This window comes from Rattus norvegicus, chromosome 16, assembly GCF_021556685.1.
Source record: "Rattus norvegicus strain SHRSP/BbbUtx chromosome 16, alternate assembly SHRSP_T2T, whole genome shotgun sequence".
Classification (NCBI taxonomy): domain Eukaryota; kingdom Metazoa; phylum Chordata; class Mammalia; order Rodentia; family Muridae; genus Rattus; species Rattus norvegicus.
The window spans coordinates 26726360-26742448 of NC_141549.1; the positions used below are offsets into that span (position 1 = coordinate 26726360).

The 16089-nt window shown below is 41.5% G+C and overlaps 1 protein-coding gene across 4 annotated transcripts in view; it reads left to right on the forward strand.

Annotated features, from left to right (window-relative positions):
* Positions 1–53: 53 nt before the first annotated feature.
* Slc18a1 (solute carrier family 18 member A1) overlaps positions 54–16089 on the forward strand; it is a 44040-nt gene continuing 28004 nt past the window's right edge. Inside the window, exons 1-5 of one of the 4 annotated variants that reach the window (XM_087587556.1) lie at positions 54–187; positions 3829–3972; positions 7373–11785; positions 13641–13906; positions 15177–15531. In XM_087587556.1, coding sequence (XP_087443682.1) covers positions 13783–13906; positions 15177–15531 — 479 coding nt within the window. In that variant the 5' untranslated portion in view covers positions 54–187; positions 3829–3972; positions 7373–11785; positions 13641–13782. 4 annotated transcript variants of the gene reach the window in all.

A 16089-nucleotide genomic window follows, 5' to 3' on the forward strand; every position in this document is an offset into this window, starting at 1 on the left:
GCGGGGGCGGCGCAGGGTGCGCGCGCGTGCTAGCGTGCGATAGGGAGCTGACCAGAGTGCTGGGAGCGCGGATCCCGGGCCGGGAGCGGGAAAAGAGAAACGAGAGGGGCCAGAGGGCAAAATGGACGCAAGACAGAGAACTCAAGAGAAAAAGAAAAAGATTCATTGGAAAGCAGGTAAAGAGGAGGTAGGAAAACGTGCGCAAGAAAATACAGACAACTGATGTCCGTTATCAAGCTGTGAAAAACACCTTGGAGAGCAGAAGATAGAAAACCTAGTTCCATGATTGCTAACTTTGTGTCGTAATTTATTTCAGTTTATCTTTCTACCCAGGTCTTTCTCTCGCGGATTTGTTCACCAGACTTGGCTTTCTTGCACATCCGTGTGGAGACCACCTTAGGAACAAACTGGAAAACCAGTTAAGAGGTTAGAACTCACATAGGGTTCTAGTTTGTTTTCTTTTGCTGCAATAAAATTAGCTAGCTGTTGGCCTTGTGTGATGGCGCATGCCTTAATCCCAGCACTCAGGTGACAGAGGCAGGAAGGTCTGAGTACTAGGGCAGCCAGAGGTACACAGTGAACCTAAAACAAATAGAAAAGCCAGCCTGTGAGAAACGAACAACAGTAAATTGATTGTAGTTCTGTTTACAATGTAAGAACAGAAGAGGCAGACTAAGGAACTTTGCTGTGATAGGGCAACATAATGAAAAACTTCTTTGTGGTAGTTCTCCATAGATTTGTTGACAAATACACAAGAGGATACCTAGACTGGCCTTAGGTAAGGGTTGTAACTTAGCATCACTTTGGGAAACACAGAACTTTGCTTCATTCACAAAATTACTATATTGTTTTTTAAAAAAGATTTATTTATTTTTATGTTTATGAGTACACTGTCACTCTCTTCAGACACACCAGAAGAGGACTTCCAATCTCATTACAGATGGTTGTGAGCCACCATGTGGGTGCTGGGAATTGAACTCAGGTCCTCTGGAAGAGCAGCCAGTGTTCTTAACCACTGAGCCATCTCCCCAGCCCCATTACTATATTGTTATAAATTTCCCTTTGGGCTATATATGAGAGGTATGTATGGAACATAAATGAGTTTTATCTCTAGACTTACAGCCTATAGACAAGACATATCATTATGTAAATGCAAATATTTCACAATTTTTAAGAAAGAAATTGGAGAGTTAAAGCATTCCTGCTTCCAAGCATTTTGACTAAGAATCACTCAAATGGTGTTGCAAACAAAGTAAATGTACTTGAAGTAAATGATACTTCAAGTCTACGTTGGGTGCATCTCATTTCCATATATAATAATCCTCCAAACCTCTATAAAATTGTTGGAAATATTAAGAGGTAATTGAATGCAAACAATGAGTTCTGTAGAGTTCTTTTACACGTTTTTATCACCGGGGAATTTTGTGCAAGTGTATAACACATTTTGATCAAATCTACTCCCCAGCTCTCTTTCCTCCAATTCTTACCCTGTCTCCTGCCATTCTATCCCTACCAAGTTCATGTGTTTGTTTGCTTTTTAAGTCTACTCAGTCAACTTTGTGCTGCTTGTATGTGCGTGGATGTAGGACCACTCTACATGGGTGACCTCTCAGGGACCATATTTCTGAACAAAACAGACTCTGTTCCTACCCTCAGCAGCCATTTGTTGCCAATAGTTCCTCAGGCTAGGGTAAGTCAACAGCAGCAGTCTCATCTGTGCAGGGATTTGGGCTACCTTGATCTTACGTAGGCCTTATGCACACAAATCTATATATTTCTTAGCTGAGATTACTCATACAGTTCTATTGGTTGATAAACCTTTACACATTAATTACCATGTGTTAGACCGGTAGTTCTCAACCTTCCTAATGCTAAGACCCCTTAATACAGTTCCTTATATTGTGGTGACACCCTAACCTAAAATTCTTTCATTGCTACTTCATGCCTGTCATTTTGCTACTGTTATAAATAGTAGTGTAAATGTCTGACATGCAGATGTCTGATGCTGTGACCCACCTGTTGAGATCTTCTGTTAGATTCTTTTTTAAGAGCTAAATGGCATGACACTCTAACCAATTTGTATTAAACAGCAATTTTCTTGTATCTTTCATCTGAAGCACCTAAGGGGTTAATTTGCAGCTAGTACTTAACATATACCTAACAAATGAATGAAATGTGTCACATCTTTGTTCTTCTACATGGAATGTCTTAAGGTACCTTCCTTGACTCCTAAGGAATGCCAGGGTAGCTGGCCCAACCATAGAGAATGTGGTCAGAGCATGAGACTCTTTGGAGTCAGCAAGCCCGGTTTCAATGTTGACTGTCTCTTTGAATACACAATGTGACCTTGGGACAACCATCAGTTCCCTCTGTCTCCCACTTGCCATCTGTGAACAGTGACTACTTTATGTAATATATCTTTTAAGAATTTGTTTAGCTAGGTTTTTTTTTTTGAGACACCTCTTTGTAGACCCAGCTGGCCTCAACCTTACTATGGAGCTGTAGTGTGAGCCTGGCCTTGAACTCTTTATCCTCTAGTCTCCAAGACCCAAAGCTGGTATTATGAGCGTGGTCCTCTAGGCCTGGTTTTCTAAAGGATTTAAAATTAAGAAAAAGGCTAGTGGTACTCAGTAAAAATGTGGAATTGTATTTTATTACAAATATTTATTGAGGAAGAAAAAATAAGGAAGGAGAGGCAAGCAGAGCTCATGCCAGTGACTTAATTTTCCCCATTATGTGGATCTTTTTTTTAAGATGGAAAATATCACTCACATATAAAATACTGAGTTTCCTTATGTGAATGTCCTGCTTTAGAGAACTAATTTATAATTGTTAGATTTAAGAAAAAAGCGATACTAGATATTTCTCTGCAGGTGGCAAAACAGAAATCTCAGAAAGTAAAGTGATTTCCCTGCGGTTTGAACTTCTTAGACTGTAAACAATGCCTGTTGACTCCACAACTTCTATGCACGAATGTTTTGCCTAACTCTTCTGTATAAGTTCAGACCAATCTACAAATACCCCAGATACAAATTATCAATGGGGAGTTTGGGAATATCAAGTTAATTCTAAGATAGTGGGTTCATCTGAGCCAAAGGGAGAATACAGGTCTCAGGCTGTCACCTAGAATCTGCTAAAAAGCCCTTTCTCTGGTATCAATAAACTGTTGTTACATCGTCTAGGATTTACAGGCAAAGCTCCAGAGACATTGTAATTTGGATCATCTCTGCCTTTTCATCACGGTCGTGGTCCGCACTGTCTCTAAGTCTGAATCTCAGAGCTAGGAAAGTTTTTCCTTAGCTTACCTGCAAGGCATTCACAGTCCAAAGCATTCAATGATGCCTTCTGCAGTCAAGGGGCTAACTGGTAACAACTTCAACCTCGAGTGTGCGCTGGAGAAACTCCAGAGAACTGAAGAACACATTCTTGCTCTGAGCCATGAATACGTTATACCAGGCTAGATGGAGCATGCCAGGTTTACACTCAACCTGTCTTATGTCTGTGTGTCCGTGCCCTTTCTCTAAAGCAAACATGGCATGTCTTGCAGTACAATATGTGTAAGGCACACAAGGCTAAGTAAAAGACGTAGAAAAATAAGTCTAAATAAGAGACAAGAAAAAGACGTACGATCCTACAGAGGTAACATGAGAAACATTGTAAAATGAAATGCTAGACTGTGTACTTGGTCTTTAAAAAACAGTCCTAGTGTTGATTAAGGCTGGGAGGAGAGGGGAAGTACTTGTCTCAGTTAGAATTTGGAGAAGGGGGTTAGGGCTCAGTGGTAGATCCCTTCCGTAGCAGATAGAAAAGCCTAGATTCTATTTCCAGCACTGCGAACCACAAAGCAAACAAATGGACAAAGAATTGGAGAAGATGCAAATGGGAAGAACGTCGCTTGGTGTTTCGCGTTACGTCTTGAGCAATCTGCAAATTCTTGTGGTGAACAAGAGTAACAGCTCTAAAGTGGTCAGGGTAGGTGATGCCCTTCGAAGGGGAATTCGCTTAGGGAACTTAATGTTTGGAAATTCTCCCCACAAATGAAGAGACTCTGGAGAGCAGAAGCCATGTCTTCGTGGTTTTCTGATAATTAAATTCTCGGGACATAGTAGCGTATGCCTACTGTGTCCCAGGTGTTGTAAAGGATCCACCAGAAGAAACTATTTGGACATAGGTTCAAGCCAATAGAAAATCTTTTATTAGCCCATTATCTACTACATTGGGTGCTCAGGACCCAAGTGCTGTCCTGAACCTTTCCCAGGATGAGCTTTATTATTTTTTTTTAAGATTTATTTATTTTATATATACGAGTACACTGTAGCTGTCTTCAGACGCACCAGAAGAGGGCATCAGATTCCATTATAGGCATTGTGAGCCACCATGTGGTTGCTGGGAATTGAACTCAGGACCTCTGGAAGAGCAGTCGGTGCTCTTAACCGCTGAGCCACCTCTCCAGCTTTTAAGCACAAAACCCACAAATTAGCAAGAACACTTAGTCCGAAGCAGAACTACAGGAACCAAGCCACAAGGTTAGTACATTTAAGGACTTTCCCAGTACTATGGACTTTCACAGTCTTTATTCTCATTTTTTTGGGGCAGGTGTTATTGCTGACATGCTGGGTTCTAAGGCCTGAATAGTACTTACATCATGGCATCTCTCATTCTAAGGTCTGGGGCCTGTAACACAGACGCTCTTCTAAATGCTTGTTGTTAGAAACAGCATCTCACTATGTAGCCCTAGCTGGCCTAGAACTCATTATATAGACCAGGCTGCTCTGGAACTCAGTGATCCTCCTGCCTCCGTCTCCATAAAACCATGATTCACCATGGCCTGCTAATTGCTTGTTGTTAATTTAACTCATTGGCCTTCCACGAAAACTCTACAAGTTAGCAGCCAGTGGCACAGAGAAATCAAAAGCTGTCCACAGTCCCACAGTTGCTCGATGGCATAATTAGGACCTCTATTTCCTAGTGAGAACTGAAGGGTGTGCTCACTAGGAACGAGTCTGATGAGAACTGAATTTAAAGAATACATGGGAATTGTTCTTAAGTGGCCTTGCCTTTCCTACTCCAGGACAGTCATACTATCTCCACTGTATCTCTTGTCCAATGGTAGGAGGATGGTCAATTTCCCATAGTTAGCGAATGACCACACTCTCTAAGGAGCCATTGTTAAGGCTGAGAGTCCAACTGTTATAGGTAGAATTCTGCCTATACTGCCCAGGACACATGGGTTTCAGAACTGAGGTCAACATGGAAGATGGTGTTTCTTCACTCTCATTCTTAAGCAAAGGGGCTCTGGAAATGTGTGAGTCTCCTTCAGGGCCTGTAGTACCTCAGCCCAGCTTCTGTGAAGCCCAGAGAGTCAAGAATGATTCAGTAATATTAATAGAAACGATAGCAGTATTGCTATGCAAGTGTTCCTCAAAAGCCTCTGTGACAAAAGCTTGAAGGCCAGCCTGTGACACCATTGGGAGATGGGGGAGCTTTCAAAGGTAGGGTCTAGTAGAGAGGTTAGGTTATTGTGGAGAATGCCTTGAAAGAATATAGGCTACTGTATCTTTCTCAGCTGCCATGAAATGGAAAAGCCACTACTATATAGTCAACTGTGCTTCTATAGTCTGAGCAATTGGAGGAATTGAGAATTGTAAGCCTTGGGACTTGGAGAGGTGTCTTGGTGGCTAAGACATTTTGCAGCCAGGAGGACAAGGGTTCAGATGTTACTGCCCATGTAATAAAGAAGCCCCCCCCCCACATACTTCTAACCCCAGTGTCCTGGATTGTGTTATGTCAACCTGACACAAGTGAAAGTCGTCTGAAAGGGGGAAATCTCAAGCAAATGCCTCCATAAGATCTGCCTGCAGGCAAGTCCCTTGGACGTTTTCTTGATCTGTGATTGAGGGGAGAAGGCCCATTCTGGGTTGTGTCACACATGGCCTGGTGGTCCTGAGTTCTGTGAGAAAGCAGGCTGAGGGAGTCATGGGGAGCAAGCCAGTCAAATACCACCCTTCCATGGCCTTGGCATCATCTCCTGCCTCCAGGTTCCTGCTCATCAGGAGTTCCTGCCATCCTGTCTTCCTTAAATGATGAACAGCAATACGGAAGTATAAGACAAATAGACTCATTCCTCCCCAATTTGCTTTTTGGTCATGGTGTTTCATCACAGCAATAGAAACCCTAAGACACTCTGAACCTATCTGAGAAAGGGGGAGCTTTGGGTTCAGGATGAGACCCTGCCTTAAGGGAGTAATTTCATAATTGCCTGTAACTCCAGTTCCAGGGGAGCCAATGCCCTTTTCTGACCTCAACACTCAGACGCAGTTATATTCTCTTTCCATGTGTACAAATACTCACAAGCACACACATACGTAAATACATACAAAATTTAATTCAGAAAGAAATCTAGCACTTGAAGTAAAAGAGGTCTTTCAAATGGCATGCCAAGAAGCAGGGAGCCCATAGAGGGAAGGGAAGGCCCTCACCATGCAAAAGCGACAGAGGGAGCAGGGGGAGAGCAGGAGGTGGGTGGGAGTGTGCATGAGGCTTAGGTCCCCAGCAAGGAAGTAAAGGTGGTGGCCAAGGTCTCAGGTGAGAGACAACAGCCAGACGAGTCCTCACATTTAAATCCTACCAGAGCAGCCGGCATTGGAGTTTCCCACTATTATAAGAGCGCCTGAACACTTCTGCCACAGCTGAAGGGCATCCAGAGTGAGTCTGAAGGGTCTTTGCTCAGGTAGGAAGCTTGCTTTCACTGGCATGGAATGTGTATTTTCTTTAGCTTTAAACTTTCCTGCCCATTCTTCAAGAGGATTGGGAATGAAGCCCTTCAGTCTAGTTATATATTACTGAATTTGCTACTGGTGTCTTGGAATGGAAAGATGATCTGAAGTCCCAGTGTTAATTGGTGTGTGTGTGTGTGTGTGTGTGTGTGTGTGTGTGTGTGTCTAAGGCTTCTTTGCACATACTTGCAGTAACTATGACTGAGCTATATTTCTGGCCCCTGGTTTGGTTTGGTTTTATATTTATTTATAAGTGTGTGTATGAGGTATTTTATTTATGGTACTTTGTTTGCACTGATGGATGTGTACCATGTGCAAGCTTGGTGCTCCCAGAATCTAGAGAGGTCCCCTGAAACTGCCTTAGCTTTCCAAGAGTTGAGATTATAAATGTATGTTATCCTGCTTGGATAATGTGAGTTTTGGCATTTTAAAGTACCTTGTTCCCCTGGATCAGAGTCCAGTACTTATTTTCTCTTACACAGAGTGATCCTTACACTTTTGGACACAACACTATTCCATAGGTTTTTCAATGTCATAAAGATCACAGCTATAGAAAGTTCCAGCCTCTCTCCTTAAATATCTCTGATCTTTTTCAGAAACCTGGACATAACTTCTGAGCCATATTTTTGGAACCGTGCCTCTATTGTCTGGGCCTGCGACTCTGACGTCTACTAAATATGAGGAATTATGAAGTGATTGTTAAATATTTGAACAGCTAAGGGAAACCGGAAGTAATGAGAAACAAAACACCCTACAGATCTGAGTCACAGGAGATCCACTGTGGCAGGCCCTGTCAACCTCAGCTCCAGCCATTGTTTTATGTGTATATATGCCCAGAGAAGAAGCTGTCTGTCTGAAGGTCCCAACTGCCAGCCATTTAAACTGGGAAGAACAGAAACACAGTTGGAGAACCTCACTCTTCCACTTAGCTCTGATCAGAAATTGTTTTTTGCCAGGACTGAGAGGCCACTAGAATATCTGTATCTAAATGAAACTATTGTTTTTTGCTGGTTACTCTTTAGGTTTTAATTTTCCACTGTTATGTGGACGATATGTAAAGTTAAGATGTATGATCGCGTTTTTGGGAGGATGAGGCATGGGATTGTGAGTTTGATAGCTGGAACTAGTTTACATCTCGTTTGTTGAGACATGGGTTCAATCTGTAGCCTAGATTGTCCTAGAACTTTCTGTGTAGTCCAGGCTGCTTTGAACTTATGGATATCCTCTTACCTTAGCTTCTAGAATGCTGAGATCATACATGTGAGCCGTTATGCTCTATGTATATGTATTTCTCAATAGATATATATGTATAAATATGTATATGCATTTATTTCTCAATAGTAATCAAATATATTCTATATGTAATCATGATGTACATAACATTTTAGAAAGCTATATCAAAAGAGGCAAGACCTATCATGTTAAATATTTTTTTAAAAGATTTATTCATTTATTATATATAAGTACATTGTTACTATTTTCAGACACGCCAGAAGAGGGCATCATATCTCATTACAGATGGTTGTGAGCCACCATGTGGTTGCTGAGATTTGAACTCAAGACCTCTGGAGTCAGCTCTCTTAACTGCTAAGCCATCTCTCCAGCCCCATGTTAAACATTTTTAAATATACAATTCAGTATTAAATGTATTGAATTAAATTAATTGTATATTGGTTCAACCAACTAGTCTTTAGAAGCTTTTCATCTTGTGAAACTGAAACTCTACTAATTGAAGAAGCATTTCCCTTTTCCCTTTCCCCCATATCCTAGTAGACATGGAGTTTTTGTCTTTATGAATTCCATTATTTTAGGAACGTCATATGAAATCATAAAGAGTTTTTCCTTTGGTGAATGACATATTTTTTGTATAATACTCTCAAGATTAATCCATGATGGGTAAGATCTCATTGTGAGTATCACATTTGCTTGTTTATTTGTCCATCAGAAGGCATCAGGTTGCTTTTATCTTTTGAAAAGTGTGTGCATGCCTAGAAATGTGCACACGAATTTATATCTTTGAGCACATTAGATTGCTGCCACCGCTGAGGGCTTGAGTTAGATTCACTGGACTTACTTGTTGACTGGTGAGTACACTGTCCAATCAGAGACTTGGTCTCAACAACATAGAAGAGGAGGGCTGACACCTAAGATTGTCTACTGACTTCCACCCCCACCACACACAGAGATGAAAAAAATTCATCTAGAGGAAAATAAGCACTTATTCCTGTAATTATCTCCAGTATCTGTGAAGACTTATTTGTCCTGACTATGAACACAAGCACTGCAACTGAAAAGTGTATTTACATGTTTTAAATATAACATATATTACATATAATGTGGCTACATATTAGCAGTATGCTGAAAATGAGGTAGGCAGTTCACAGTGGTTGTCATTGTTGCTATTATTTCTGCTAAATCTAAAGAATGATCATTCTTTAGCCATACCTGCCTTCTTAAGACCTCTGTTCCCCCAAATCATCATTTTCATATACTTTTTGGGGGACTCTGATTTTGGTGGTATTTCCAAGTTTTCTTCAATTAGGATTGTTCTATCCTCCGCCAACCTCATATGAGTGTTCTTTACTAGACAGCTGCATGCTGTGGGAGATGCCCAAACACTCAGAGAATGGAAAGTGTACTTGCCAGGGAACATGGTGGCAGAAGTGCCAACCGAACTCCCAAAGGTCTTTTGCCCAGAACTAGAAAATATATTTATTTACTGGCACATCTCTGTAACTTTCAGCCATAGTCCCTTTTGTCCTTAGAGACAGGTATGAAGCATGTTGGGGAACCCACGTGCTTTGCTGCTCACACCCCATGAGAATAGGGCAATGGCACTGAGAGATGCTAGCATCCTAATCATGAACTTGTGACTGTTTCTCTGCATGCTGCAAACATGTTGCAGGGAATCTTGTTTTAAGGTCCCGGAGTCCAGACCTTGAACTATTTGGGTGTACTCAGTATAACCACAAGGGTTCTTGCAAGTGAAGGACAGGGAGAGTTTGACATGTGCCACTGGCTTTGCAGGTCAAAGCTCAGAGCCAAGATCTGTAGGTGGCCTCTTGAATGGAATTGTCCCCGGTGTTGGGAACAAGCAAAAGAAATTTATTCTAAGTTCTACTATTTTGTTTTCAGACTCCATTTAATCACAGGGAGAAATTAAATTCAAGGTCTTAGGCTCTAGGGGAGCTTCTCAATAGTTGAACAACTTCTCTTGTAAGGGAAAAAGTAATCTGAGTTCAGACATCTCAAGGACAACTTCTCCATCTTGCTAGCACAGTCAAACCAGTTCATGTTCCCAGGCCCAGAGAACAACTCCTATCCTGACGGATGGAAATTCCCTCGCTCAACCCTTTATGTCAAAATATGATTGGAAAATGCTATAACCCCCACCCCCTAGCTCTATGGTTTTGTCCTGTAAATATGCTGTACAACGTCCCTTCAGGGTCATAGTTCTTGAGTCTATTCTTTAGCCCTGATCAATCAGTAGCGGCTTGATTACAATACATTTCTGTCATCTTCATTGGCCTGGTATTTTGAGTTATGTTGGATGCCTATTGGATTTACGTGGACCTACAACACCCAGAGTCCCTGAATGAACAAATCCCTGTTATACCCTCGTTTTAACCCAGGCACCGCTGTGTGCACTTCTGACCTGTACAACAGAACTGTACAACAGCAAAGTGTGCTGTTTTGTGCTACTAAATTCAAAGTGCCCACAGGAATGACACATTTCCTTAGTGACTTTGTCCTCTTCCTCTAGGTTTATATTTTCAAGCTCTTTCTTCCTTTTATTTTAACCCTAAATCAATCCTCATAGCTAATTCACATAATTAGGATAGCTCATCATAGAAGACTTCTGTTACTCTTGTCCTTCTTGTTACTCTATCTTATTTGGTCTTTTGTAAACTTTACATTCAGTGCCCCACTGACGAGGCATCATGCATTACAGACCTATGGTGCTTCTGAGTATCCCTCAATGAGGTTCTGCCTTCCTGTAGCCATCTATCTGGTCATCCTATAATAAAGATTTACATAATAAAGAGGCTGTTGTGCCCAGCACTGAGGCAGGATTAGGAAGAAGGGACACAGTGAAATGTCTATGCCTATATGTAGGTCACAGATGTTTGATTTGTGTACATTTATGTGTACTTCTACATGTTCATGTGCAAATGCAGGTGTGGGTACAGATTCAAATGCACATGTGTGCACATGTGTGCAGAAGCCAGAGGTCAGTGTAGGGTGTCTTCCTCAATTTGTCTCCATATTTTTTGAGACAGCCTCTTACTAAACCTAGAGCTTGGTGCTTCAGCTACACTGGCTGGCCAGAAAGTCCCAGGAAACCTGTTTCCATCCTTCTATGCTGTGATTACAGGCTTGCACTGTCACTTTTTTTTTTTTTTTGGTACTAAGAATCAAACTTGGGGCTTCATACAATGTGTGGGACACTTTACCAGCTGTGTCCCTAGCCCTGGATATTTGGTTTTATGGCTAGAGAACAGTAAGCTCTTATTTTTTTCTTCATATAAATGTTTCACAGTTTATTATTTTAAGGAAAGAATTGGAGCACAAGAGGCATCTTTAAGTAGCAAAGGGAAGGAAATGCACCCTGGTTCTATCTTGCATTCTGGTTTGCATCCAGATCTAGGCAAGAGTTAAAAGAGTAATGCCATAGATAAGCACAGATGAAAACCAGAACAGCCTAGTGCCTCTTTGCTTAGGAAAAATACACTTCCTCTGTCCTCCCCAGCCCTGGCCCTGTCTGCCTTTGACGCAGAGAGCTAAGGGTCTAAAGGAAACCTGTTGGAGGTTCCAATTAAGTCTTTGTGGACATAGGGCGCGTGCGATTGCAAACACACACACACACACACACACACACACACACACACAGAGATAACAGGCAGCAATAAATCCATCAGCACATCCACTTTCAGAGAACAGAGTCTCTGCTGTCTTGCCAACGGCTGCTCCTTCCTCTCTGAGTGCCTCACATCAAGATAAGCTAGAAGGTAAGATTTTTTTTTCTTTCTGGACGAGTTTAATTCTTCCTTAAAATTTCTGTCCCTAGTTAGAGGATTCTGACTGTTGAGTTTACTACGAATGGCTTGACAGATTCCTTGTTCCATTTTTGTTTTTCATTTTGTTTTATGTTTATTGTGTAATTATGTTTATGTTGTTTTATTGTATGTTTAGCCTCACTCTACTTATTTTACTCTGTTTAACTGACAACTCTCATTTCTGTTGCTTTCTCTTAATCATTTCTTGCTTTGATTTTTATGTGTCTTAAGGAAGTTTGTAGTTTGCAATTTCTTGTTATACAGAGAAATGAAGGGTCTCAGATCACTTGTATGTGGTTCCTGGTTCAGAATTTGTTTCACTGGAGAGCCTGCTCCTTGAACTGCAGCATGGAGGATACTCTTTTGGCCCTGGGCTTAGAAGACACTAACTCAGTGCCTGGGGTACTTCTACCATTTGAGGCTGATGTTTAATCCTAGAGATAACCAGGCAAATTATTTACTGCTTGTAATATGAAATTGGCTCATCATAGAATTATTTTAAAATGATAAGACAGGAAAAGAGTAAAATCACTGTAAGTAACCAGTATTTGAATGGGAGTCCTTCTAGTCTTAAACATAAACACACTTAAAAATATCTCTTTAAAAATTTTTATTGCCTTTTTGTGAATTTTATATCACATCCCAATCTCACTCACACCTGCCCTCTTCCCTGGCCACAACCATCCAACAAAGAAGAAAAAAATCCCATTGTAGAAGCTGTAATGTGTCACAGAAGCTCACTTCTTTTTTACCTACGCATGTCAAGCTATGAATACGGCATCATGTACGAATTATACCTTTTATGATAGTAAACCACTTTAATGTTAAATGATTGGTATTGTTGGCACTGTAATAGAAGCCTCATAAAAAGTCAATGAAATCCTTTCAGAAATCGTGATTCCCTGGCATTAGAAGAGCAACTGTAGCAAGATTGTCACGTATGATACAGGTTCCTAAACGTGCAACTACAGATATAGCAGTCCACGAAGGAAACTCATTGTGAGAGTTAATATCTTATTACACAGCGACACGCCTCTCTGAACAGGGTTCTATAGCTTAAATACAAAACCAAGAGCTCTTCAAACATTGTATATCTACAGAAAAAATAGAGTGTAAATACACAAGTTAAGAAGCTTGGGATTGACATCAATTGTGAGACTCAGAACAAATCTCTCCAGCTTCCAAGTCTTTGATTTTTTTTTAACTGTTTTTTCCTCCTTAATGCTTGTCGGTGGGCAAACAGACAGCATGACACATATTTTTGCATGCTACAGTTTCCTATACTATAATTTCTGAGTGGTGATAAAAATATGACTTTTTTGCATAGTCATCTAGTTGCTTTTATTCGTATTTACTTGATTTCTGAGACAAGGTCTTGCTGTGTAGCTGTGACTAGGATCTCAAACGAAGCCCTAAACTTTTGCTTCTCCTGGCTTCACCTCCTAAGTGCTAGGATTATGGCGTGTACCACCATGCCTGACTCATGAAGTTGCCTTTTACAACAATGTTTTTTAAAATTAAAACTATTTAAAAATATAAGGGAAGAGAGAGCAGTGGCTCAGATGTCTACACCACTCAGATAAGAGATCAGTGCCTGACAGTTGAGAAACAAGAAGGCTGTTCGTCTGGAGAGTCTATTTAATGCGGTAGGTATAATTTCAGACCTAAATCTCTGGACAGCAAAACCTTCTCTGGAAGGCATTGTGGGAAATGTTGAGTTATTGAGATTATATAAAATGAACAAAGAGGCACAAAAAATTCAAACTCTTGTACTATTTGTAACCCTTCACACTTTTCTTTTGAACAGTGAGCTTCACTGGACCAGGCAGACTTCTTCTCCTATAAAGGTGACAGAAGACCACATTTGTCAAGGGGTCTTCCTAAGCCCTGGGAGGAGAAGCCCCCACCATCTCACTCCCTACCCAGCCCAGCCTCCTGCAGCCCTTGCCATGCTCCAGGTTGTTCTGGGTGCTCCTCAGCGGTTGCTGAAGGAAGGAAGGCAGTCCCGCAAGCTGGTGCTGGTGGTGGTGTTCGTGGCTCTGCTTCTGGACAACATGCTGCTCACTGTGGTGGGTACGTTTGGGGCTCTTAGTGCTGAGGGGTATCTGCTTTGTGTCACAGCAGGCAGCATGTGTGCTGGTCGATTCCATTGACGGGCAGAGACTTGTTAAGTTTTTCATCTGGAAAAGACATGGAGGTTGTTAAGTGTTGGCAGGAAGTGTAGACAGAAGGGTCTGAGGGCTGTCAGACTTGAGACTAACGACTCCAGAGTTCTAAACAAAGACAAGTTCATAAGCACCTGGCAGCCACCATTTTGTTTGTCTTCTATGGTCGCTGATGACTCTATAGTCACCTGGGGCAATGAGATTTGTTTCTCTGTGATGCTTTTCCAGCCCCTTCCTTGGAAACACAGGATATCCAAGTCCTTACCAAGCCCTGCCCTGTTTGCAGTTCATTGCCTCATAGTTCTGCATGTTCTGGCTGATACTCCATTACTTTTACATGACAATACAGAAGTGTATGACTAAGTTCTAGCATGTTGTCCCTCCTGGATGAAATATATGTTTACAGAAGAGGCTTCTCGTGACAAGTAGATAATCCAGTAGAGTCGATCCTCATTTCTTGTGGTTCTATCGTTAGAGTCATATTTAGAAAACTCTCACAGGCACTGCCATAGCAAATATGGAATCTTTGCACTAAAGGGAAATATGCATATACACATTCCATTCCACCATAGAGACTATGAAGTCTTGACGTCAATGCATCCCGGTAGGTTCTGTCTCTTCTACAAAAGGAAAACAAGGCTCTAAGATGTTAAGTGACTCATCTGAACTTTCCCTTGCAAGTGCTGGGGCCGGAATTCCATCCCTGTGAACTGCCTCAGAGTCAGAGCTTCTCTCACTGCATTACCTGGATATTGGCCTCCTCCACCCTGGGTCATCTGGTAGCTAACACAAGGAGGTAGACCTTCGGCTGCCTCCTTCAGCTGTTCTACTTCAGCTGTGTGCATTCTGTGGGAGAATATACATATTTAGAATATGTGCACTGGTTAGTCTATTTTTCCCCATCTGTGGAAAATCATTATAGATTTATCATCAAGTATCGATGCTCAGGCCATACATGATATAAGAAGGTAAATTAACCAGTGAGGGTGACATAAATTCATGAACACTAACTGAATCATGGATAGAATGTGGTCCTTTAGGAAATAGGATGATTTGGGCTTTAAATAAGGTCACTTCCTTCTGCACAGAATTGGACCTCAGAGTAATTCCTTTCCGCATAGTAACGGAAAAAGGATCTCTGTCCTTGACTCTCCTTACATATCCTCATTGATTTTCAGTGCCCATTGTGCCCACCTTCCTGTACGCGACAGAGTTCAAAGACAGCAACTCTTCTCTGCATAGGGGTCCTTCTGTAAGCTCCCAGCAAGCTCTCACCTCTCCTGCCTTCTCTACCATATTCTCCTTCTTTGACAACACCACCACGACTGTAGAAGAACATGTACCCTTCCGTGTAACTTGGACAAATGGCACCATCCCTCCTCCAGTCACTGAAGCCAGCTCAGTACCAAAAAACAACTGCTTGCAAGGGATAGAGTTCTTAGAAGAAGAAAACGTTCGGATTGGGATTCTATTTGCTTCAAAAGCTTTGATGCAACTTCTGGTCAACCCATTTGTAGGACCTCTTACTAACAGGTAACTCAATAGCTATAACCTCTGTCTTAGTCACTGCTCTATTGCTGTGAAGAGACACCGTGACCAAGCATTTAAATTTAGGGCTGGCTTACAGTTTCAGGTTAGTGCATTGTCATCGTGCAGGAAGTGTGGCAGCATGCTTATAGGTACTGAAGCAGTGCCTGAAAACTACATCCTGATCGATAAGCAGAGAGAAAAAGAATGACTCTGGCATTGGCATGGGTTTTTGAAACCTCAAAGCCCACCCAACGTGATATACTTCCTCCAATAAAGCTACACCTGTTAATCCTTCTAATCTTTTCAAAGTGCCACTCCATGGTAACTAATTGTTCAAATATATGAGCCTGCAGAAGCAATTCTTATTCAAACACTCAAGTGTCCCATCTACAAAATAAAGACTCAGGCTCAGTTCAGAGGCCCAGGCTTCACATAGGTCAGTGGTTCTCAACCTTCCTAATGCTGTGACACTTTAATACAGGTCCTCATGTCGTGCTGACCCCCAACCATAAAGTTATGTTTGTTGCTACTTCATAACTGTAATTTTGTTCATGTTATGAA